The 23,873-nt window shown below is 33.1% G+C and overlaps 1 protein-coding gene across 5 annotated transcripts; it reads left to right on the top strand.

Annotated features, from left to right (window-relative positions):
- Nucleotides 1–11,408: 11,408 nt before the first annotated feature.
- On the top strand, nucleotides 11,409–14,589 carry LOC127091691 (probable inactive receptor kinase At4g23740). Of its 5 annotated transcripts, XM_051030377.1 has the most exons (5): nucleotides 11,410–11,605; nucleotides 12,173–12,513; nucleotides 12,781–12,894; nucleotides 12,985–13,461; nucleotides 13,857–14,589. In XM_051030377.1, exons 1-5 carry the CDS (start codon nucleotides 11,466–11,468, stop codon nucleotides 14,504–14,506), a joined length of 1,722 nt encoding a protein of 573 aa, XP_050886334.1. In that variant the 5' UTR covers nucleotides 11,410–11,465; the 3' UTR covers nucleotides 14,507–14,589. The 5 variants fall into 5 exon arrangements, with proteins under 5 accessions (XP_050886331.1, XP_050886334.1, XP_050886333.1 ...); XM_051030374.1 differs by having other exon boundaries at nucleotides 11,409–11,605; nucleotides 12,173–12,894; XM_051030376.1 differs by having other exon boundaries at nucleotides 12,781–13,461.
- Nucleotides 14,590–23,873: the final 9,284 nt, after the last annotated feature.

The following is a 23,873-nucleotide window of genomic DNA, read 5'->3' as shown; positions in this document are numbered from 1 at the left end:
GTATTGTTGACTCAAAGGAAGTATTGTGTGATAGTCATCAGATTGACTATGTTTCACCAAATTCCAAATATTTCTTTGGATTAGTTCATCAACAATAATCTCATAGTTTTTCCTAACATAAAAAAGGGGGAGACTGAAAGCACATAGTATCATTTGGTATCGTTTAAGTGCTTTAAGTATCAATTGTATTTTGATGTTTTACAATTCGATCATTGTTTGTGTAATTGTAATTTGTTTGTTATCTCAATTCATCTCTGTGATTGTATTATTCTTTCCGTTTGATTGCAATCACTTTGGCTACTTAATTGTACCATTGAGAGCCATTTACATTTGATGATTATATTCATTTGATCTCTTGTTGGCAGTTCCTTTTTTAGCCTATGAAAATTACTATTTTGTCATTTCCACATCAGTAGCTTGACTCACAAGTTAGAACATTTTAATTTGGATGAAATGGTATTTAACTTGAATCATGTGTTATATTTGATTCAAATCACTCACCTGTTCAAAAATGGAATATCGTTCTGGATCAAATAATTCCGATCAAATTTTGAACATGATTTGAATCATAACCTCATTTCATTCTAATCAAGTACAAAAAATGGTTCAAATCATTAGCTTTAAAAATCACTCTTTTTGACATTGTCCAGATTGATTCGAATTACAAATCCTTCTTGATTCGAATTAAACCTTTAAAAAAATCCAATTTTCCATCACTTGTTCAAATGATTGTTTCTTTTGGTGAAAGTAACAATTGTGGGAAACCTATGGTGATCCATAGAGACAAAATTTATGATTTTTATCTTCTCTTCTTAGTGTGTTAATTTTTAGACCACTCTTCTCTCTTCTTCTCCAAACATCAACCTTTTGATATTAAACTCATGTCAATTCTTTATCTTTTTATTGCATCTTGTTTATGCAATTTGGTTGTTGTTCTTGTGTGAATTTGAGAATGAGTTGATGAATCTTGTTGAGCATTTGATCAAACTGTTGATAACAATAAAAAACCAAGACCCACTTATCTAGAAACTTGATTGAACCTTGTGTGGGTGTTCATCATTCATCAAACCTAAACTACTTGGCTAATCGCTCGTAATGTCAGTTGTTTTTTAGATTACCCGGAACTGTTCACCATCTTCATCCTTAGCCTTTTTACTTGTTTATGGACCCTCATCTAAGATTGAGTGTATGGGAGACTAGTGGTACATTAGGGTATCTAATGTTTTTGTGTGTAGCTGATTTTTTTGTAACAAGTGCAGATATCGTTTCTTGAGTGCAATTTGGCATTGACTTATTATCTAACAAAATGATAGTTTCCATTATACTCTAGGAAGACTTTGGCAGAATCAAGTATCAATGGTCCGTAAAGCGGAGTTGGAAGTTGTCCTTCTTTGGTGGAGTTGGAGAAAGATTGCTTGCAGATAAAGTTAGGAGTTGTCCAACGCTCAGTTCAAAATCTTTTTCACAATAAAATCGGATGAAAAAGGATTAATTGGATGTAATTATCCATCATAGTCCCCGGGTATTTCGATGATGGTCGTAATTAGCCTACCGTTTAAACTCTTGTCTTTCGATAAGGAAATGTGACTTAATTTGCCTCACAAACTTAAATAAAACCGGATGAAAAAGGATTAGTTGGACATAATTATCCATCATAGTCCCTGAGTATTTTGGATTATGGTCGTAATTAGCCTATCATTTGAATGCTCGTCTTCCGTTTAAAACACAATAATTAACCGAATTTAGTTTGTTCTTTAAAGGATGAAAAATGATTAGTTGGACGTAATTATCCATCATAGTCCTCAAGTATTTGGATGATGGTCGTAATTAGCCTACTGTTCAAATACTTATATTCCGTTAAGGAATTGTGACTTAATTCTCCTCACAAATTTCATAAATAACTCGAACGAAAAAGGATTAGTTAGACGTAATTATCCATCCAAGTCCCTGAGTATTTGGATGATGGTCGTAATTAGCATACCGTTCGAGTACTCGTCATCCACCAAAAAAACAAATCCAACCAACAAAAACTCTTTTCCGCCTTAGCGTGACACAAAACCTTTTCACAAATGAATGATTTTTTATCCATTTTGAAGCGAAGCACAAACTAACGCATGAATCCTCCCATGTGCGAGTAGCAAATAACGTTATCTGCTTGAATGCGATTAAAACACAATTTGTGAGAATCCAAATCCTGTTTTATCCATTCCAACGTTATGGACTCATAATGTTACCCACTTACATGATTGGATAACAAGCAATATTTTTCCACTTGAATGCGACCTAAGCAGTCTTCTCTAAAATCGACCAACACACAAACAATTGTTACCCAAAACAACATAACTTTGAATTCCTCATCGCACCTGAGGATACGTAGGAGTGAGATTCAACATCTCGTCAAACACTATAACAAAAAATCCAAAAATGTATTTTTTTTCCTACAAAGAACTATGTAGCTTTGAATTCCTCATCGTACATGAGGATACGTAGGAGAACGACTCACGTTCTTGTCAAGCACCCTAATAAAAAACTTATTTTTAGTCCTTTTATTTTTCCTTCCAAACTTTTAATAACTAGAAGAAAACACATAATATTACACTAACACTCATATTCGCAAAGCTTACTAAATGGTTCCCCGTTGAGTACAATGGATGTGAGGGATACTAATACCTTATCCTTGCATAATCGACTCCTAAACCCGAATTTGGTTGCGGCGACCATTTTCTTTTTCTTTTAGGGTTTTATCGATATCTTCCCTTTCCTTTTGAAATAAATAAATTTTGGTTGTGACTCTATTGTTATTTCGAGTGTTCATTACGCCCGGGTATTTTTCGCGCTGCGATAAAGAGCCAATATTGACTATGATGAGGTATTCACTCTAGTTGCCTGATTAGAAACTTTTAGACTAATAATTTCATTGGCACCTCAAAAAAAATGTAAGATACACCAAATGGATGTAAAGTTAGCCTTCTTAAACGAGGTCCTTAACAAAGAAGTCTACATTGAGCAACCACAAGGCTACAAAGTTAAGGGAGATGAAGAAAATGTCTTGAAGCTAAAGAAGACACTTTATGGGTTGAAACAAGCCTCAAGAGCTTGGAATGCTTGTATTGACAAGTATTTCCAGGAGAAGAACTTCATCAGGTGTCCATATGAGCATCCATTCTATATCAAAATACAAGGTGAAGATATTTTAATTGTGTGCTTATATATAGATGAATTAATCTTCACGAGGAACAATCCGACCATATTTGAAGAGTTCAAGAAAGAGATGACAAAGGAGTTCGAGATGAACGAAATTAGATTTATGTTTTACTACCTCAATATTAAAGTGAAATAAGAAGATCATGGAATCCTAATCACTCAGGATGAGTACGCTAAAAAGGTACTCAAAAAGTTCAAAATGGATGACGCAAACCTAGTCAGCACGCCAATGGAATATGGAATGATGTCAAAGCACGAGGAAGGAGAAATAATGGATCTATCACTCTTTAAGAGCTTGGTTGTATGCGGTCCGAGTTGTCAATCGATACATGGGCATCCAACAACTCATCTGAAGGCAGAAAAGAAGATTCTTTGCTACATCAAAGTTACAACAAACTTAGGCTTGTACTACATTATTTTTTATTATTACAAGCTCGTTGGATATAGCGATAGAGATTGAGGAAGAGACGAAGATGAACGAAAAATCACAAGTGGCTTTGTCATCTACATTGGAAACACATCCTTTACATGGATATCAAAGAAGCAATTGATTGTCACTCTTTCCACATGTGAGGCAAATTACATGGCGACAACTTCATGTGTTTGTCATGCAATCTGGTTACGAAACATGTTAAAAGATTGTGTTTGCCGCAAAAGGATCCGACCTATATATTCAACAAGTCACCAATAGAGAGATCCATAGAGCTCTCTAGAAGATAAATATAAGTTATGATTTTTGTAGAATATTATACAAAATTCTAGAGAGTGATTTATAGTCATTAAATAAAGTTTGTGGTGGAAAAATATTAATTGTTAGTTTAGGAGTGTCATTATTATAAATAGAGGTGATCTATTTGAATTTGAGTTTGAATCAAACCAAAATTATAAACACTCAATATTACAAGTAGACTTTCCTTTCTCAAAAAATTTATATCTTCTCCCAAATACTTAAACACTTTCTCTCCCTACCCAAAATTTCCTTCCAATAAATTAGAAAAAACAAGGATTAAAATCTTTCAATAAATCAGAAAAAAACAAGGTTTATAACCTATATATCACAAAAAAATTCAATTAGGATTAGTTGTAAATGATTATTTTTTCTTGATAAGATTTGAACTTTCTTTTAAGTTGTAACATAAATACATTTTAGTGGTAGTCTCTCTCTCTTTCTGTTCTTTAATATAAGAAAAAAAATATTATTTTAAATTTATTGAATAATAAATATATTTAAAATATATGTAGTTCAAATACTGCTAAATTAATTTAAAAATAAACTTGTACTACTTAGAGATAATAGTTATTAATGATTTTGTTGAATTAATTTAAAAATAAACTTTTTCTACTTAGAGATAATAGTTATTAATGATTTTTTTTTCTTCTTTATTTTTTCTGTTCAAATAATTATATTCTATGTAAACTAGCATTTTTGTTAAATTATCCTGTGTTTTGCTAAGACAATTTGTAAACGCAACCTTATGAGAACAAAATGAATATCAAGGAAATATTGACTAAGTTTTGAAAGGACACGTGAAAATTGAGAGAACGAACGCTATTGGTTATGAAAAAAATTATATACTTATAAGGAATAGAGGATGGTGCCTAATCACAACAATTTTGAAACTCCTTCTTTCGGTGAAGTAATCTCATCATTTTATGATGTTGATTTTGTCCTAATCCATCCCAAATTAGTCAACTAAGCTATTTAATCTTTATTTATTCCGAGGTTAAGTAATGTAAACAAGACAAATCAGCTACTGTATTACCAACCTATATGTGTAGACTTTTTCAGTCTTCATCCCTCTCCAAACAATGGTTTTTTTTTATGAATATAATTCCATTCTGGCTCAAAGAGTTAAAAGATATTTCAATAGTTTAGATGTGGTACGATATCTTAATGACTTTTTGTTTGATGTTGAGGTATTGAGTAATGCTTAAGTTATTTTATAAAGCATTAATATGATCTTAACCAAATGACATAAAGATGATTTTTTTTACTATGCTAGTAGTAGATTTTTTTTAATGCTTTCAACATGATAGATCGATCAATCCTATTATGTGAGGTGAGGGTGAGATGCCTATCTATTTTTATATATATTGAGTTTATTTATGGTCACACAACGAGGTTGTAATTTGAGAATGAACATATTATATCAGCCATTGAAGTGCAACAAGGTGATCCGTTAGAGTCGCTCTTTTTTGCATTTGTGTTACAACCACTCATTCATCATGTTAGAGACAATTGTAAGCTTTTTCATCATGCATGATATCTTTATGACGAGCCCATTATAGGGGATTCGCAGGAGGTGGCTAAATCCCTTAACATAATTCGGGAGACAAATCCAAGTTAAGGTATCAAATTGAATATTAGTAAGATTGAGATATTTTGACCTTCGAGTGATAGTAGTAAACTTTGTTAGAATTTGTTATTGTCGGACATTTAAAGGCCGATCTTGGGGATGAAATTGCTTGGTGGGGTTGTTAGTCAAGATGAAGGTTTCATCAAGAGGTTGTCCATGAAGAGAGCTTTCAGGGCTGTTGTTTTACATTTTGAAAACCACTGAAGAAATTATCGGGTTGAGTTATGGACTATGCCTCCTCTTTAAGACATTTCTCGATATTGCCCAGAGTTGTGGAAAGTAGTCAATCAACCACGACACATTGATAGATAATCGGTCTAGAAATACACCTTTTGATAATAGATAATCGGTCTAGAAACTCAGTTCTATACTATACGATTACTACTTGATGATAGATAATTGGTCTAGAAATACACCTTCTGATGGTACAAAGACTAGTCAAATATGCTATAAATATCACTCGTAGTATCTAGTATAAAGACCAAAGAGAATTCAATAATTGATCGTTTGACCACTCAAAATAATTTCTCAAAGAAGAACGTCTAATAGTTCTCCAAAGAGAATAAAAAAATTACTTTGTAATTTCTCAAACAAGGAGAATTTTAAATAATTATCTAAAGAGAATTCAAGAAAATATTCGGAAAATTTAACAAGTAGGAAGAAAGGGGAAAAAGTTGTCACTTCAACAATTCGAAAATGCAGAGTAAATAGAGTGAGGAAGAAAAACTCAAAACAAGTTTTTGGTGTGTTTTGAAATAAAACATTTGCTTTTCTTATATAATGAAGTAAGTTAAAGACTGTAATCTAAGTAATGTGATATTTAAAGTTTTTTCAATTAACACAAACATACATAGTTTGCTTACAATGTGGGACTTCCGATTTTTTTCCAAATTTATCTCCATATTCGAATATTGATATGTTTCGACAATTCCCCACTTGAATTTAAAAAAAAAAGTGTCTTAGAAGTAACATTTCTAAGATTGTGCATAAATAGAGGTGCATGCAACTTAAACCTTTGTGTAGCAATTATGATTCTGATTCAACAAGAGTGACACAATTGTCTTGAACTCTATCTCAGAAATCAAACTCACAGGCAACATTTTCTTAAGGTGTATTCTAATAAGTCATGTTTTAATGTCTTTTCACGTTTATCCCAGTTTAGTGAAGGCTCTAGGAATTCTTCCTCGAAATTCCATAGGAATCGGCCTAAGTTCCACAATCACACATGTGAGTCTATCAAGAATACTTATGTATCTAGTTGTACTCCCTTATACATAGTATATATCTCATTAAGAATTGATATCATCTCATCCTCTTATCGCTTCAAGATTCATATTTCTCTTATTTATACTAGCACGATCATCTCATATCACTCAGAACTAGTTATTATCCATTGAGCCTATTTCTTGGGATCTCTAGTCTATTAGGTCGGGTTACCATCATGAGCAACTCATTTCTCTATAAGAATTAGTCTCATATTCATGGATGTATTATGGACTTTCTCTCTAGCTAATCCTTTTATTAAAGGATATGCTAAATTTTCATCAGTGTGTACATGATTTACTCTCACAACTCCTTTAGAGATACAGTCTCTAACAATGATGTGCTTCCTCCTTATTTGACGCCTCTTACTATTATACTAATGATTATCAATTTTTGCAATAGTCGCAATACTATTGTAGTGGATCAACACAATTGGCATAGGTTTTTCCCATAAAAGGATCTCAACTTGCAAGCATCTTAACCTACTTGCTTCTTCACTAGTAGTTTCTAATGCTACTCCATCGTGGATTGAGACAAAATATTTTGTACCTTTGATTTCCAAGATACAACTCCTCCAACTATATTAAATACATAGCCAGTAGTGATTCTAGAATCTTCTGATAAGGTGTTCTGATTTGCATCATTGTATCCTTCAAGTACATCAATAAATATCTAATAATGTAGACCAAAATTCATCGTCCTTTTAAGGTATCACATGACTCACTCAATAGTCTGCCAATGCTCATTACTCAGTCTATTAGTAAACATGCACAAAAATCCTACATATATGCAATGTCGAGTCTAATACAATTAGTGGTATACTTATGTCTGGTAATGATGCTTTCATACTCAATCTGTATAACACTATCAATGTTCTTAAATAGTTTAACACTAGGATCGTATACTGAGCAAGACAATTTACAGTAAAAGTAAATATATATTTTAAGATCTTCTCCATACAATGAGATTGATCCCAAAATACTTCCTTCTCAAATCTAGTGATATTGGTTCCAAGAATCACACAGGCTACTGCGAGGTCTTTCATATCAAAAAATTTACACACTAGCGATTTCACACCATTAACGACATGAAGGATTTATCCAAATATAAGTAAGTCGTCTATATAGAAACATATGATAGTTCAAATTTCATTTTTCAGATTTGTAATAAATTTATTTGTCACTTTCATTCACTTTGTACTCATTTGATATCATTAAGTTATCAAACTTTTCGTGTCGATGCTTTTGAGATTGTTTTAGACCATACATAAACTTATCTTACTTACAAACCTTATTTTCTTGTCCATGAATAACAAACCCTTCTGGTTATATAGATTTCTTCTTCTAATTCACCATTAAAAAAACTATTTTAACATTCATTTGGTGTACGACTAAGTTATAAATAGAAGTAATTGAAATCAATACCCTAATTGATGTAATTCTAGTGATCGGAGAAAAATTATCAAAGAAATTTGTATTTTCTCTCTTCCTAAAACCTCTGGCCATAAGGCGGGCCCTGTATTTATCAACCCTGCCATCAGGTTTTAGTTTCTTTTTCAAAATTCATTTACAACTGATTGGTTTGCAACTAGGGGTAAGTTTACTAAGTGTCAGGTCCTTTTAGATTCTAGAGAATATATCTCATCGTTAATAACTTCTTGCCACAAATCTGCATCCAGAGTTGACAAGGCTTCTTGAACATTTATTGGATCTTCTTCAACTATATAGGACGCGTTATAGGGTCCATAGTCCTTACAAACTCTTACTCACTTACTTCATGGAAGTTTTGTTTCTACTTCACCATTTCTTTCGGTGTTTCTTATCACAAGAATGAGATTTGATTCATTGCCCCCATTATTTCTCGATTTGAAAGGAAAATTTTCTTCATAGAATTCAACACCATTTGATTATATGATCACTTTAGTATTTAGATAATAAAACTTGTATGCCTTATTGTTTATTGCAAACCCATTGAATACACATTCATAGGCTCTACTAGTGATTTTAACACGCTTCAGATCCAGAATCCTGACATAAGTCAGACAACCCCAAATTCTAAAATAAGAAAAGTTTGAATGTATTTTCTTCAATATCTCATAATGAGATATCTTATTTTTATACCTAGGAACTTTATTCATGACATAGAAAATAGTCAAAAAAATTCTACCCAATAGTCAGAAGCAACACCAGAATTCAACATAATCGCAACAACTGATTCAGTAAGATTTATATTCTTTGTTTCTGCTTTACCTTTCATTTAAGGAGAATATGGTGCATTGGTTTCATGTATAATTATTTTGTTTGTAAAATTAGTTAAATAAACTAGAATCATAGTCAGTATCCCATTCACTACGAAACGTCTTAATTTCTTACTAAATTAATTTTCAATTTCATTCACAAAAGTATTAAACATATCAATTTCATTCACAGAAACATCATTCTTAGTTATGGTGTACAAATCTATTTGAATAGACTAACTAAACCTTTCCTTATTCAGAAGAAAACCAGAAACAAGATTCTTTATAATCTTAGGAGTATGCATGACATCCTTCAAAACTAAAGTCTTTTCAAAGGTGGACTTCACCTCCACTTCTCCGATACCGACAACATTAGTGGTTTGGACAACTACCAACAACACTTTCTTATTCATGTATATTTTTAACATTGTACGATCATAGCAAACATGACGAGAGAGGGAAATGTCTATCCACCAACCATCAGATTCACCAATCATGTTGATTTGAGTTATCGAAATAATAAATTGATCATCGGTCAATTTAACTTATGCATTAGGGGAAACATAATACTTGACTTTCCATAGTTGAACTAAGAGAAAACACTAGTGTCATTTCTTTATGGGGATGGTTTTTGCCTATTCTTAATTCGGTTCACAACATTGTGATTCAGATTCTTTAATCATTTTCCAAATGGCTTCAAAACTAGATCAAATTTATTTTTGTTGTTTGAAAAAACCAAGACTTTTTCTTTTTGTTCTTGTCTCTGAGATTCGTCATTAATTCAAAGGTGAATAATCATAATCTCAATTAAAAATTCTTTTATTTTGTGGCAAAGCAAAATTTGCAAAATCTTTCAAACTATGGGCGGTTTGTCAATAATTTGAAATTGTTCATCAAAAGACATACCTTTAGTGATGATCTCATGAACAATCTTTTGAAGTTCATGACATTGAACCTTCTCGGATCTTTCATCTACCATATAATACTTCAAATAGCGACTAATAACACACTTCCTTGTTATAGCCTCTTTGGTATCATACTTTTTTCCGAGCTTCCCAAACATGTTTTGCAATATCACAACTACGGTAAGAATCATACAAATCATCTGTAAATCCAATCAGAATATGATTTTATAGATATAATCATTCTCTTTTCTAAAGGTGATTTCTTTTCTGAGCTATTGTGAGTTGTAAATTGTTCGCTTTAATGTGTGCAGTAGATTCAAGTTCAACATTATTAAAATAATTACCGGAATCCATGGTAGTTTCGAAACGTCTTAAAATTGTTGTTTTACAGTTTTTAAAACCATTGAAAAAACTACCGGGTTGAGTCACGAACTAGATTACTCTCTTTAAGACGTTTTGCGACACTGTCAAAAGTTGTGCAAAGCAATCAATCAACCACGACACCTCCATAATAAAACACTTCAGTTATATACCGTAAGATTACTACTTGCACGGTAGATAATCGATCTAAAAATACACCCTCTAATAATACAAAGACCAATCAAATATGGTATAAATATCACTCGTAGTATCTGATAAAAAGATCAGACATAATAATTTCTCAAACGAAGTTAATTCAAATAATTCTTCAAAAAAAATTTAATAATGATCGTTTGACTACTCAAAATAATTTATAAACAATAAAAAAATTCATATAATTCTCTAAAAAAAAATTGTGAAATTCAAATAATCATCTAAAGATAATTAAAACAAAATACTCACAAGATTCAACCACACGAAAAAAAATTGACACTTCAACAATTAAAATACAGAATAAAAAGAGTGAGAAAAAAAATTAAAAAAAAAAATTAGTGTTTTGAAATAAACATATGTTTTCTTTATATAATTAAGTATGTAAAGAATGTAATATAAACAATATAAAATTTAGAGGTTTTTAGTTAACACACCAACATATATAAAAAAATTTAACGTGAAACTTTAGAAAAATATTTAAATTATATATATATATAAAGTAAATATTTACTATTTTGATTGATTAAGGTATCAACTCTCCTGTACAAAATATATATATATATATATATATATATATATATATATATATATATATATATATATATATATATATATATATATATATATATATATATATATATATATATATATATATATATATATATATATAAAAGAGTAAATATTTACTATTTTGATTGATAAAGCTACCAACTCTCCTGTACAGTATAAGTTTGGTAGTGTAATTACTATTTTTATTATCACATATTAAATGAATCTAGAGCATTCAGGTCCCACTATATCAAAGTAGCACTTAATTCAAAGATGAATAGTAGCAACAATTATAATATTTTGACATGATTGACCTAAATGAAATAAACTATAGGCTACATTAAATGAAATACACTATAAGCTAGCTATTTCTAGCACATGGCTAAACCAAGCTCAAGACAAACCCCTTGTCTAGTCTTTCAATCAACACTTCTCTTTATAATTTCATCTCCATTATTTCCTCACTCAATTCTCTCTAGGAAGAAGAATCATACAAAGGAAGAGAAGAAGCAACACAGGTATGATTTAAGCTTAAGATTGTAACTAAATTAGTGTGTTTGTGACATAATAAACTTATGTATTGCCTTTCATGTGTTTGTTTTATTGCATCAATGAGTATTGTTCCTCCACAAGCCCAATCCAACATTTATTTCTAAAACATAGAATTTTTTTTATCAAATTCAACATTTCATTGCTAATTTTAGTATACATATGGAAAATGTTCTGGTATTTCAGTTTACAAATTCCACAAAAGGATACATTTTTTTGTTGATACAGTGACATAGTCTTTGTCATTAAATTATTCTATTCATAGTTTCAAAGTTTGGTATACATCTTTTTGATTGGATTCCTTTGGGAAACAAACAAAGTAGGTAAACAGCAAAAAGCTAATAAGCTGATTTTCCATGTCAAAGTGCTGCTTATTTTGACTACAAAACACACTTTAGTTATAGTTGATTATGTTTTAGCCTTTAATGTCAAAACTTACGAAAATTACTCCAATATATCATCTAGATTACATATATATAAGGCACATGAGAATAGATTCTATCATGCTTCTCACCCAATTCTCTTTCTTATTTCAGCTTTGAAAACATATCATATACTTGCTTTGCTTTACATCCAAATTTCTTTATTCAATCTACAAGAATGAGAAACAAGATGGCCCTTTTGTTCTTTTATTCAGAAACTTTCATAATTGGAGCAATGTTCTTTATTTGTATTGGAGCTGAACCAGTAGCAGATAAACAAGCTTTACTGGATTTCCTTCACAACATGAATCACTCCGCACATCTCAATTGGAACAAGAGTTCTTCTGTATGCAAAAATTGGACTAGAGTTACCTGCAATACGGAAAAATCAAGAGTTATATCCCTTCAGCTACAAAGTGTTGGACTGAATGGTTCAATTCCACCTAACACTCTTGGTAGACTCAAAGCACTTCAAAATTTGAATCTTGCATCAAATAATATAACTGGTTTCTTCCCTTCTGATTTCTATAAGCTGAAAAATCTGACCTTTCTTTTCCTCCAATTCAACAAGTTTTCTGGGCCATTGCCATTAGATTTTTCAGTTTGGAATAATCTTACTGTTGTTGATTTTTCCAACAATGGTTTTAATGGAAGCATTCCTTTATCAGTTTCAAATTTGACTCATCTCACTTCTTTGATTCTAGCTAATAACACTCTTTCAGGTGAAATTCCTGATATCAATATTCCTAGCCTCAAAGATCTCAATTTGGAAAACAATAATCTTAGTGGTGTTGTGCCTAAAACGCTTCATAGATTTCCAAGTTTGTCCTTTTCAGGTAACAATCTTACATTTGTGAATGTTTATCCTCCAAATTCTCATATAAAAAGGAAAAAACACAAAGGGCTTAAAGAACAGGCATTATTAGGTATCATCATTGGTGGTTGTGTACTAGGAATTTTAATCATAGCAGTTTTCTGGATTGTGTGCTGTTACAAGAAACAAGATGAAGCGGGACAACTTGTTAAGTCTCAGAAGAACAAAGAAGTTTTTTCTGATAAAAAAGAAGCTTCTGAGAGTCTAGAAAGAAACAAAATCGTCTTCTTTGAAGATTGCAATTATGTATTTGACTTGGAAGATTTGTTGAGAGCTTCTGCTGAGGTGCTTGGAAAGGGAACTTTTGGTACTGTTTATAAGGCTGCTTTAGAAGAGACAACGACAGTCGCGGTTAAGAGGCTGAAGGAGGTTACGGTTGGGAAGCGCGAGTTCGAACAGCAGATGGAGATGGTAGGAGGGATTAGGCATGAGAATGTGGCTGCTCTAAGGGCTTATTACTATTCAAAGGAGGAGAAACTTATGGTATATGATTTTTATGAACAAGGCAGTGTCTCAGCAATGTTGCATGGTATGTTATTCTTAACATTTTCTCCTATCTAACAATTATTTTGAATTACTTAATTCTAAATGCAGTTGAAATATCTTACCGGTTACAATACATGTGACTTGTATCTCGGTCAGATAGTTCCTCTGTAGCACTGACACCTTTGAAAAAAAGGTGTGTCTGTCAGTGTCGATATCTGAAACTGTCAGCGACACTTATGATTATGTTGAATTTATTCTTGTTTTTTTTAAATTATTATTGGTGTCGATGTGTCAGGTGTTGGTTTCAGGTGTTTGTGCTTTTTAGGATAGTTCATTGAACCCAATCAATATGAATCTCTACTTCTGTAATTTTTATGAGGGCTTTTTAGAAGTTGTTAATTTTAACTATATGATTTGGCATGATGTACCAATTTGCAGGAAAAAGAGGGGCAGATAGAATTCCTTTAGACTGGGAAACCAGGTTGAGAATAGCAATTGGTGTAGCAAGAGGCATTGCACACATCCATGCAATAGAAGAAGGAAAACTAGTCCATGCAAACATAAAAGCCTCAAACATTTTCCTCAACTCTAAAGGATATGGTTCCATATCTGACACTGGTCTAGCAACAATGATAATAACTCCAACATCTCCAAGGGCGTCAGGGTACCTTGCACCTGAAGTAACGGAAACTCGAAAAGCAACTCCGGCGGCTGACGTCTATAGTTTCGGTGTCTTGTTACTTGAACTTTTAACTGGAAAATCTCCTTTACATGTAGGTGAGGAAGTTGTTCATTTGGTTAGGTGGGTGAATTCTGTGGTTAGAGAAGAATGGACTTCTGAAGTGTTTGATTTGGAGCTATTGAGATATCCTAATATAGAAGAAGAAATGGTTGAGATGTTACAAATTGGTATGGCTTGTGTTGGGAGGATACAAGATCAAAGACCAAAAATGGATGAAGTTTTGAGAATGGTTGAAGAAATTCATAGGGGTAATAGTGGAAATAGACTTTCCACTGAATCTAGATCAGATGGTTCTACTCCAATAACTCCTCATGTAATAGAGACACCTATTTCTCTTCCACATTGAGATTCTTTAGTCTAATATTTTGTCACTGTAAAACTAGTTTATATCAATATGCATTGAATCTATTCTTTTTGCTTATTTTAGTCCATGGTTGTTAAATATGTATTTTAATAACTATATTAACATGTTGATTAAGGTTTGGGATTTGAGAACGTCTTCTTCCTAACGTCTTAAGTTTGAATCATATAGTGTTTTGTTCTAGTTTTAAATGAGACTTCTGTAAGTGGACAATGAAATTGGTTTCCTTCAAATTAGTCGATTTTAAGGCCGGATACCGATTTTTTTATTAAAAAAAAGAAATGACACTTTGATGTAATTGGTATGAAACTCGGAATATAGTTGGTGGTATAGGTTGTTAAGTAACCAAATGTAAGAGCTAGGAACTATCAAGTTGGGTCCATTGATTTTGTATTATTTGGTGAGGGAATCTTATTTTGAGCCATGATTGAGGGAATGGGGTCTACAATTGTTCTCTCCCAAGAAGCTAGAGGATCACAAACATAATCAAAATTATGTGAATGAAAAGGAAAATAATAATTTAAACCTTAGTATTTGGATGAGTTTATTTTACAAGTGTATAAGTGCATAATTTGTGTGGTTTGTCACGGGTGTGAAGTGTGAATAAAATTACGGCCAATTTCCTTTCAGTGAAGCGCAAAAGCTAGTATAAAGAGACGTACTATTTATGAATTTGGTCTTGCATGTAGCAAAGGTCCACATAGATTGTGTTTGAGATATTGAAAGAAAAAGATAAAATGTTGCGGTGTTCAAAAATTAAAGGAGACACCCACCACAAAAGCAAGTATTATGTTAGGAAATTTCTAATCCCATGGGGTGGAGCACATTATAATATTCATATTTTATGCATATTTTGGAGATGTATCTTTGGACAGACAAAAAATCACACCGGTAAAATAGTTGCATGTGAGACACTTCTATTTTAGCTAAAAAGATATTCGTAAATGTGTATCCATAAAGTGTCCTAGTGTTCAATTATCCTTATTTCTCTACTATCTTCTCTCTGTTTTCTTCACTATGACCAACAATTACCCTTACCATGGCTCAAAAATTTCGGAAATGTATTTTTGGATTTCATAAATATATTTTTGGACTATTTTGTTTTACAAAATGATGGTGTGATTCACTTACGTATGTATTTGATGTATTTTGGGGTGTTTTCGTACATTGGAAAAAGAATAGGACCTCGTGAGGCACAATTGCACGCTCGCAGAATGGATTTACAGAGTCGCCACCGAACTTTATTTATTCTCAAAGAGGGAAAAGGAAAATATCGATAAAATCCCTAAAAGAACGATTATGATTATGGTCGCCGCAACCAAATCAGAGTTTGGAAGTCGGTTATGCAAGGGAAAGGTATTAACACCCTTCACGTCAATTGTATTCAAAATGAACCATTTCGTTAGCTGTGTGCGTTAGTGTTTGTTTTTGAAATGTTTGGTTTATCGAGTTATTAAACGGAAAAGGACATGACCAAGCGATTTAGTTTTTATTAGGGTGCTTGATGAGACTTTGGATCTCGCTCCTACATATCTCAGGGTGCGATGAAGAACTCAAGGCTGCGTAGTTTTGGGTAAAAAATGTTTCTTTGTTGGTCGATTTTAGAGAAAGCTATTTTGTCTCAATCAACAGAAAAATTACCCAAAACAAGTGGAGAAAGGAACGTTTGCATCCAACCGAATGGATAAACATATCAACATTCGCGGGAAAACATCGTTAGCTTACTCACACATATAAGTGGACGAGGCGTTGTCTTGCATCGTCTCGAGACAAAATACATTTGTTTATAAAAAAGGTTTGAAAGTGATTGCACGATGGCGAGAAAAAGATTTTGATGTGTTTGATGTATTTTGAATGATGGCGAGAGCTCGGATGGGCGAGATATACATCTCAAATCCCAGCTTCTAGAGCTCGTGGTATCCACCTCGTTCCTTTTCCATCTTATTTGCAAAAGGGTTTGATATTTTTAGATGTTTTTAAGATTTTTTTTATTGAGAAAAGGTTTATATTGATCCCATTAAAAAAAAATTATGGGATGATGAGAACTCGGATGAGTGAGATATCTATCTCGTATCCAAGCCTCTGGAGCTCGTGATATCCACCATGTTCCTTTTTCATCTTATTTGTGAAAAGATATTTAGTAATGATTAAATGTTTTTTCTTCATTGGGAAAATCACTTGACTTTGGATCAAGCATTTGAATAGTGTTTGCGAAATAACTCAACAAAATGGTTTGAAAGTTGGAAATGATTGAAGGTGAAATGTTTTAGAAGTTGGGATAGTGTAAATGGTTTGAAAAGAATAGTTTGAAAAGGTTTGATTCGAGAAAATTACTCGATGTTGGATCGAGCGTTTATCTTTATTCTTTTTTAAAAGTGACTGATTTCAATCTTGAGTTAGAAATTACCTAAGATAACAAAGCAAACAAAAGGAAAACGATAAAAATAGGCAACAATACAATCCAGGGGGATGAGATACATTTTTTTGAATGAGGATTGCAATAAGGATAATCAATAAAGATAGAATAAATGCAAAGCAAAACCAAAGATGCAAATAATAAGAACACATACAACATTTTTACATCTCACATTCAATGTAATCAAATCGAAAGAAGTAAAGCAAAAATGAAAACATGCACAGATTAAAATCATGACGCAAAGATGCGAATTAAAGTCGCGTACGCGAAGACGTGCAAAAGCTACCACAAGAGATCAAATTCGATCTAAACATAATGAAGTTGGATTGTTGTTTCTTAAAATATATCAAATGATACATTGTTAACTGTAGTACCTCGAAAAACTGAGAACACAACGCTCGCGTAGCGCAGTCGCGCGCTCGCGGGATGGACTGAACAGAGTCACCACCGGACTTTATTTATTCTCAAAGGGGGAAAAGGAAAATATCGATAAAACCTCTAAATAAAAGGATAAGATATGTTCATTGTAACCAAATCCGGGTTCGAGAGTTGATTACGTAAGGGGAAGGTATTAGCACCCCTCACGTTCCTTGTGCTCAACGGGAACCGTTTGGTCGATTGTGCGTGTTAGTGTTTGCTTAGAAATGTTAGGCTTTTCAAGTTATTAAGAAAGAAAGAAGATATGACCAAAATAAAAGAGAAAATGGTTTTGGATTTTTTTATTAATGTGTCTGACGAGACTTTGAATCTCACTCCTACGTATCTTTGGTGCAATAGAGAATTCAAGGTTACATAGTTCTGAGTAGAAAAGGTTTATTTGTTGGTCGACTTTAGCGAAAGGTACTTAGTCGTAATCAAGAGGAAAATATTTCTTACTACCCAAAACATGGAGAGGCGAATATTGACATCACATCAGAATGGATAACATAACTTGGATTCTCACAGTGTTATGTTCTCATCACATTCGAGTGAAAAGCGTTCTAACTTCTTGCACATGTAGGAACAAAGTTTGTTTGCATCGTCTCGGAATGGACGAAGTATCTTTCATTTATGAAAATGTTTGAAGGATCGCACGACAGCGGGGAAATAGGAAATTGATATGTTTGAAGTATTTTGAATGATGACGAGAACTTGGATGAGCGAGATAAGCATCTTGAATCCTAGCCTCGGGAATTCACGGTAACCACCATGTATCTTATTTATAAAAGTGTTTAATATGGTTATATGTTTTGAGGTTTTGATTGAGAAAAGGTTTACATAAGTCACATTGAAAGCTTTACAGAAGGTGAGAGTTTGGATGCGTGAGATCAGCATCTCGAACCCTAACTTATGGAGCTCGTGGTAAGCACCACGTTTCTTTTCCATCTTTATTGAAAAGTGTTAAATATGCATTAAGTATTTTTGAGTTTTATTTAGAAAATGACTTGACGTTAGATCAAGCATTTGATGAACGATTGAGAAAGAGTTTGAGTGTAATGGCTTGAAAGATAGTGAGGATAAATATGGATTGGAAGGGAAGGTTGAAATGGATTGATTTGTTATTAGGAAAATACTCGAATTTGGATCGAGTTTTTTTATTTTTGTTCTTCTGAGAAAGAGATTGATTTTATTCTTGTGTTAGAACTAGCTAAATAAGCAATCAAACAAAAAATTAAAGCGGTAAAAATTATTACATGTCATGAGAATAAGGGTACATTTTATCGAATGGGGATACAAGATAATTAAACAATTAAATCAAGCCTAATCAACAAACATAAATAAATGACTGTAAGTGCACAAGAGAAAAGTCTCATTGTAAGAAGGCACACGAGTAAGTCATGTGAAGGAAATAGAAACACATAAGTTATATGTACAACATGTTTAATAATTAAATCGAAAGAAGTAAAATCGAAGCGTGCACAAATTAAATCGCGATGCGAGGATGCGAATCAAAGTCACATAACGCAAGGACATGCAAGGCAAAGATGAAATTGAGAGATGCAAGAAAAACCCTAGGTAATGTGCTCAAATATGGTTTGTGCATATTGACAACAATGAAAATATCGTATGCAAAGGGTCAAAACATGATGAAATACAATCAATCTATCGATAAAATAATCGGTGGAATAACAACATGGGAACTGTCGAATCCATAGATTAAAATCCGATGTTTAGGAAGGGTGGGAGGCATAAAGCTTCAACCACTCCCCCATGGTCCTTTTTCTAATAAGAAAATGCAATCATAAATATATATAGAAAATGCCTTGCAAAAATAGAAAAAACAAAAATCATTAAAAATAGCAGAAAGGGGGCGCCCAAGGGTTGAACTGTGGTCATGGAGGTTAGGAGACCGAGGTATCAACTACTCCTCCATGACACTCATTCTACCCACTTAATACATTCTGAAATATATAATATATAAGAGCGCGATAAAATAGAAAAATACACAAAAAAAAGAACAACAACAACAACATCATGTTCATGAAGTCATGAGGATCTTCATCTTCTTCCTCATGACTCGATTTTTTTCCAGAAAAACTAACAAAGTTTAAAAACTCTAAAATCAAACCTTCTCATTAACACACAAACAAAAGCAAGCACGCACACTCCAAACAAAAGCATACTATCCTCATGGTAAAAGCTGAATACACAAACAAACACATACACAAAACCACAGTTCTTCTTATGGAGGAGAGATATGGAAGTTTATTGTGTTGTTTTCGTGGTTTGTCGCAGAGGTATGATTTTCAAAATCTTGATGTTAATCTATGAGCCATGATCCATATTTGTATACTAGGCATGATAATTTTGATCATTAGTTTAATGCCCATTTGAATGTCCATTAGATTATGATTCTTGTTAAATTGAAAAATGCCATTTCAATTTATTTTGATGTATGCCTTGTGTAGATATCATTTCCTATCATGTTCATATGGTTAATTTTCATTTATTTGTTCATGTTGAGTCCATTTGCTTTTGATTGAATAATGTCATTAGGTGTACTTAACTTTTGATGCATATTTTCTATTCAACTTTGATTCCATATTAACCCCATTTTCCTTATGTGTTCACTTGAATCATATGACTTCAAGCCTAATCCATATTATGTTCCTATTATCACCATTTCTTACGCTTATCATTTTCCTTATATTGTTTGGCTACATATGAGGACACCATGTCACTTGATTTTTTTAAGCATGATACTTGGTTTGTAACTTATATGATACCATTTCCCTTCCTTGTATTGTTTGGTACCATCCCCCATTGTGGGTCATATGTCCCTCATTCCCATGAAAGTGTAATAATTTAGGTTTATCTCTCATTTATTTCTTTCAATGTATACTAACTAAAAGATAAAATCAAATGATGAAAAGATCTTTTTCAAAAGATAAATAGCATGTTTGATCCAACGTCGAGTGTTTTCCAAATTAAATCAAATCAAATGCAACGCGAGTGCTTGATCCAGCGTCAAGTATCTCATTCTTCATTTCTATCCTTTCTTTATCCCATCCCCGTTTTATCCATTCCATCCCACTCGTATCTTATTCTATTCTTGATCCCTTCCTATTCATCATACCATTTTCATAATAAAATTGGATGAAAAGTGAGGTGTACGTACTTGTGTACAACACTCAAATACTTAGGTTGTCGATCGTACCTAGCTTGTGGCCCGATTACTAAAACTGGAAGAAAAGTGAGGTGTACGTACTTGTGCACAACACTCAAATATTTAGGTTGTTGGTCGTACCTAACTTATGGCCCGATTACTTGACTTCCATTCAAAAATACTTAACAAATAAACACGAGTCTAATTCATTGCTCTAAGAGTGGAAAAGAGGTTAGGATGAAATTGTCCTCTCAACTCCCGAGTATTCTGATTTTCGGTCGTACTTAGTCGATTGTTAGACGCTCATCTCCCTCTAAGTACCAATGATTAAACTCGTCAAAAAAATTTCATGATTATAATCAGATCAAAGATATTCTTATTCCTTAAGGCATCACTCATGCCTCTCATGATCCCTTTGTCCAGTATCTTCAATGTCATTCCCATTTCTCAGTAGTGCTATATTGTCTTCTTGGAACCAAATAAAATATCCTTTTGGATAATGTATACTCACTACGCCAAATAAGGGAAAAGAGGGCGCTTATTTTGGCCTATAACAGCGCTTTTAAGCGCCCTCTAATCTGGCGCTGGCATAGGTAAAGACAGCGCTTTGTTCTCCTGGAGAAAGCGCTGTCTAAAGTGGCCACATTATAGTGCGCTTTAAGAAAAAAGCGCCCTCTGGAGTGGTCCATAAAGGGACACCTTAGAGGGTGCTTTCTGGAAAAAGCGCCCTCTAAAGTTGTCAGTGTAAAGTGTTTAGAGGGCGCTTTCTGGAAAAAGCGCCCTCTAAAGTTGTCAGTGTAAAGTGTTTAGAGGGCGCTTTCTGGAAAAAGCGCCCTCTAAAGTTGTCAATGTAAAGTGTTTAGAGGGCGCTTTCAGGAAGAAGCGCCCTCTAAAGTTGTCATTGTAAAGTGTTTAGAGGGCGCTTTCAGGAAAAAGCGCCCTCTAAAGTTGTCAATGTAAAGTGTTTAGAGGGCGCTTTCAGGAAAAAGCGCCCTCTAAAGTTGTCAATGTAAAGTGTTTAGAGGGCGCTTTCTGGACAAAGCGCCCTCTAAAGTGTTAGTTATTTTAAAAAAATTTGTTTGAAAAACAGTGGATATATATTTAATTGGTAACCTGTTCGCATGCTGCAAAAGTGTAAAATTCATATTGATTTCATCCTTTAATCCAATGTTATACACCATTAATCCATTGATATATACAACATGAATCCATTTATATACAACATTAATCCTCCATATATACAACATTAATATATGATTCTTTGATCAACAATATACAACAACATATTCTCAAAGTACTACAATTAAGAGAATAAAACATAGCAACCAACACCCAGTGACCACTGTATCCAAAAGCTATCTAGTAGTTCTAACCAATACTAAACAAAAACGCCCATCCATCCATGGTGGCAAACATGTTATGTATATCCAAAAGCTGTCTAGTAGTTCTATCGCACATCCATACAAAATAAGGCTCAACCAAAACAACAGATGGCAGCATAAGTAGTCCCCTGCAAAAAGAACACGTCCAAATGCAAATAACACAGAACTGTCAAAAGGCGATTGAGCAACAAATAGTAAACAATGGCATAAAGTTAAATGACATAGCTAATATTACCTGAATTCCTGCATGGCTGTTAAGGTAAAAATCAAATTCCCTAGGGTGACAAATGCTGGTGTCTACCACGGTTCCTTTGACAATTTAGAACAACAAAATCAGCAAAAAGTGATAAATTCAAATGATAATATATACCAGCTGCGTTGAGAAATATATTGAAAAAACCTGGCATAATATTTCCACTTCTATCGGTCTCTTTGGGGTTGACAGGAAAGAGACGGGTGTGATGTCTCTTTTGGACCACTACAAAAGTAACTTTAGGTAGATACCCATCCTCTATTGAGACACAAGCCTGATGAAAAAAAATTAAAAATTAAACGCATAGAATTTAGTGGTGTATTTTATGAACGACAAAGTAACAAGAAATCAACTTTGAGAAGTCCTAAATTCTGCCTACAATACAGGGCTGCAAAGTTGATGCAACAAAAAACATATAACAATATATGGTAAGTACCTGTATCTCCGACCATATTTTTTCTTTGCCAACCTTCAAGTCCGGACTTCTCCAATTATCACATGTAATCGGAATATGTTGTCGAACAAGGAAACCAATGTAACTTGCCAACATTGAACCCTTATCTTTTGAAGATAGAATTGATATATGTTTAGATGGACATGTTCCATTGTCGTAGAGGGATACTTTCAAATATCCAGCATCATCATCTACGCGAATGAGGCTTGACGACAATAGAGCATCTCCATCTAAACAAATATCCAGCATCATCATTTTACCTGTAAAAAAGAAAACAATTAAAATCAGATGACAAATGTAAAAACAATTAAAATCATAAAAGTCATTTTACCTGTAATAAAGAAAACAATTAAAATCATTTGACCTGTACCTTTTTCACTAAGTTCTCTTTCTTTTCTTGGTTGGAATATGTTCTACATGTCTCTTAACAACACGGACGGTTGGATTGATCCAAATACCCTCATTATGATCATTTCTAATATATGAATCATTTGATATAATATTCTCATCTTGATCATTTCTGGTAAACGATTCAATCTCAACATCAATATCACCTTGATCTCCAGTGTTTTCATCAATTACTTTGTTGGAAAAAAGAACTATAGACCATTTCGTACTTTTCGGATCATTGACATAGAACACTTGTCTAGCTTGAGAGGCTAGAATAAAAGACTCATCTTTGTATCCCACCCTATTAAGATCCACTTGCAAAAATCCTGACTTATCCATTCGAATGCCGTTATTATTTTCAACCCACTTGCAACCAAATATAGGAATCTGAAACTTCTCATAATCAAACACCCAAATGCGCTCGATAACACCAAAATACGACAGATTTGCAAATTTGGGGTTTAAGTCCTTCACACTTGATATGTGCATTGCTTCAGCTACCACGGTGACACCACTATTCTGCATAGTACTTTTATCATCTTGTTCTTTGGTATAAAATGTGTATCCATTAATCGCGTATGCGCTATAAGAAAAAACATGGAAACTTGGACCATATGCTAAGCATCTCAACCTTTCTGTTATTGAAGCGGGATCTGAATAATACTTTGAATAAATATGATCCTTAAACCAAGGTATAAAACATCGATTGTGCTCTCGTACTATCCAATTTTCATTTCTATTGGGATTTAAACCTCGGAGAACATCCTTGTGAATTTCAACATACGGCTCAACCTCATTCTCATTGTGCAGAACATACAAATGCACTTGATCCCGTTCGACCCTTGATACTGCCACGATTTTATTTCCAATT

The sequence above is a fragment of the Lathyrus oleraceus genome, chromosome 6 (assembly GCF_024323335.1).
Source record: "Lathyrus oleraceus cultivar Zhongwan6 chromosome 6, CAAS_Psat_ZW6_1.0, whole genome shotgun sequence".
In the NCBI taxonomy this organism is placed as follows: domain Eukaryota; kingdom Viridiplantae; phylum Streptophyta; class Magnoliopsida; order Fabales; family Fabaceae; genus Lathyrus; species Lathyrus oleraceus.
The sequence above is the reverse complement of the archived record's forward strand: the minus strand, read 5'-3'. Positions and strand labels throughout refer to the sequence as shown.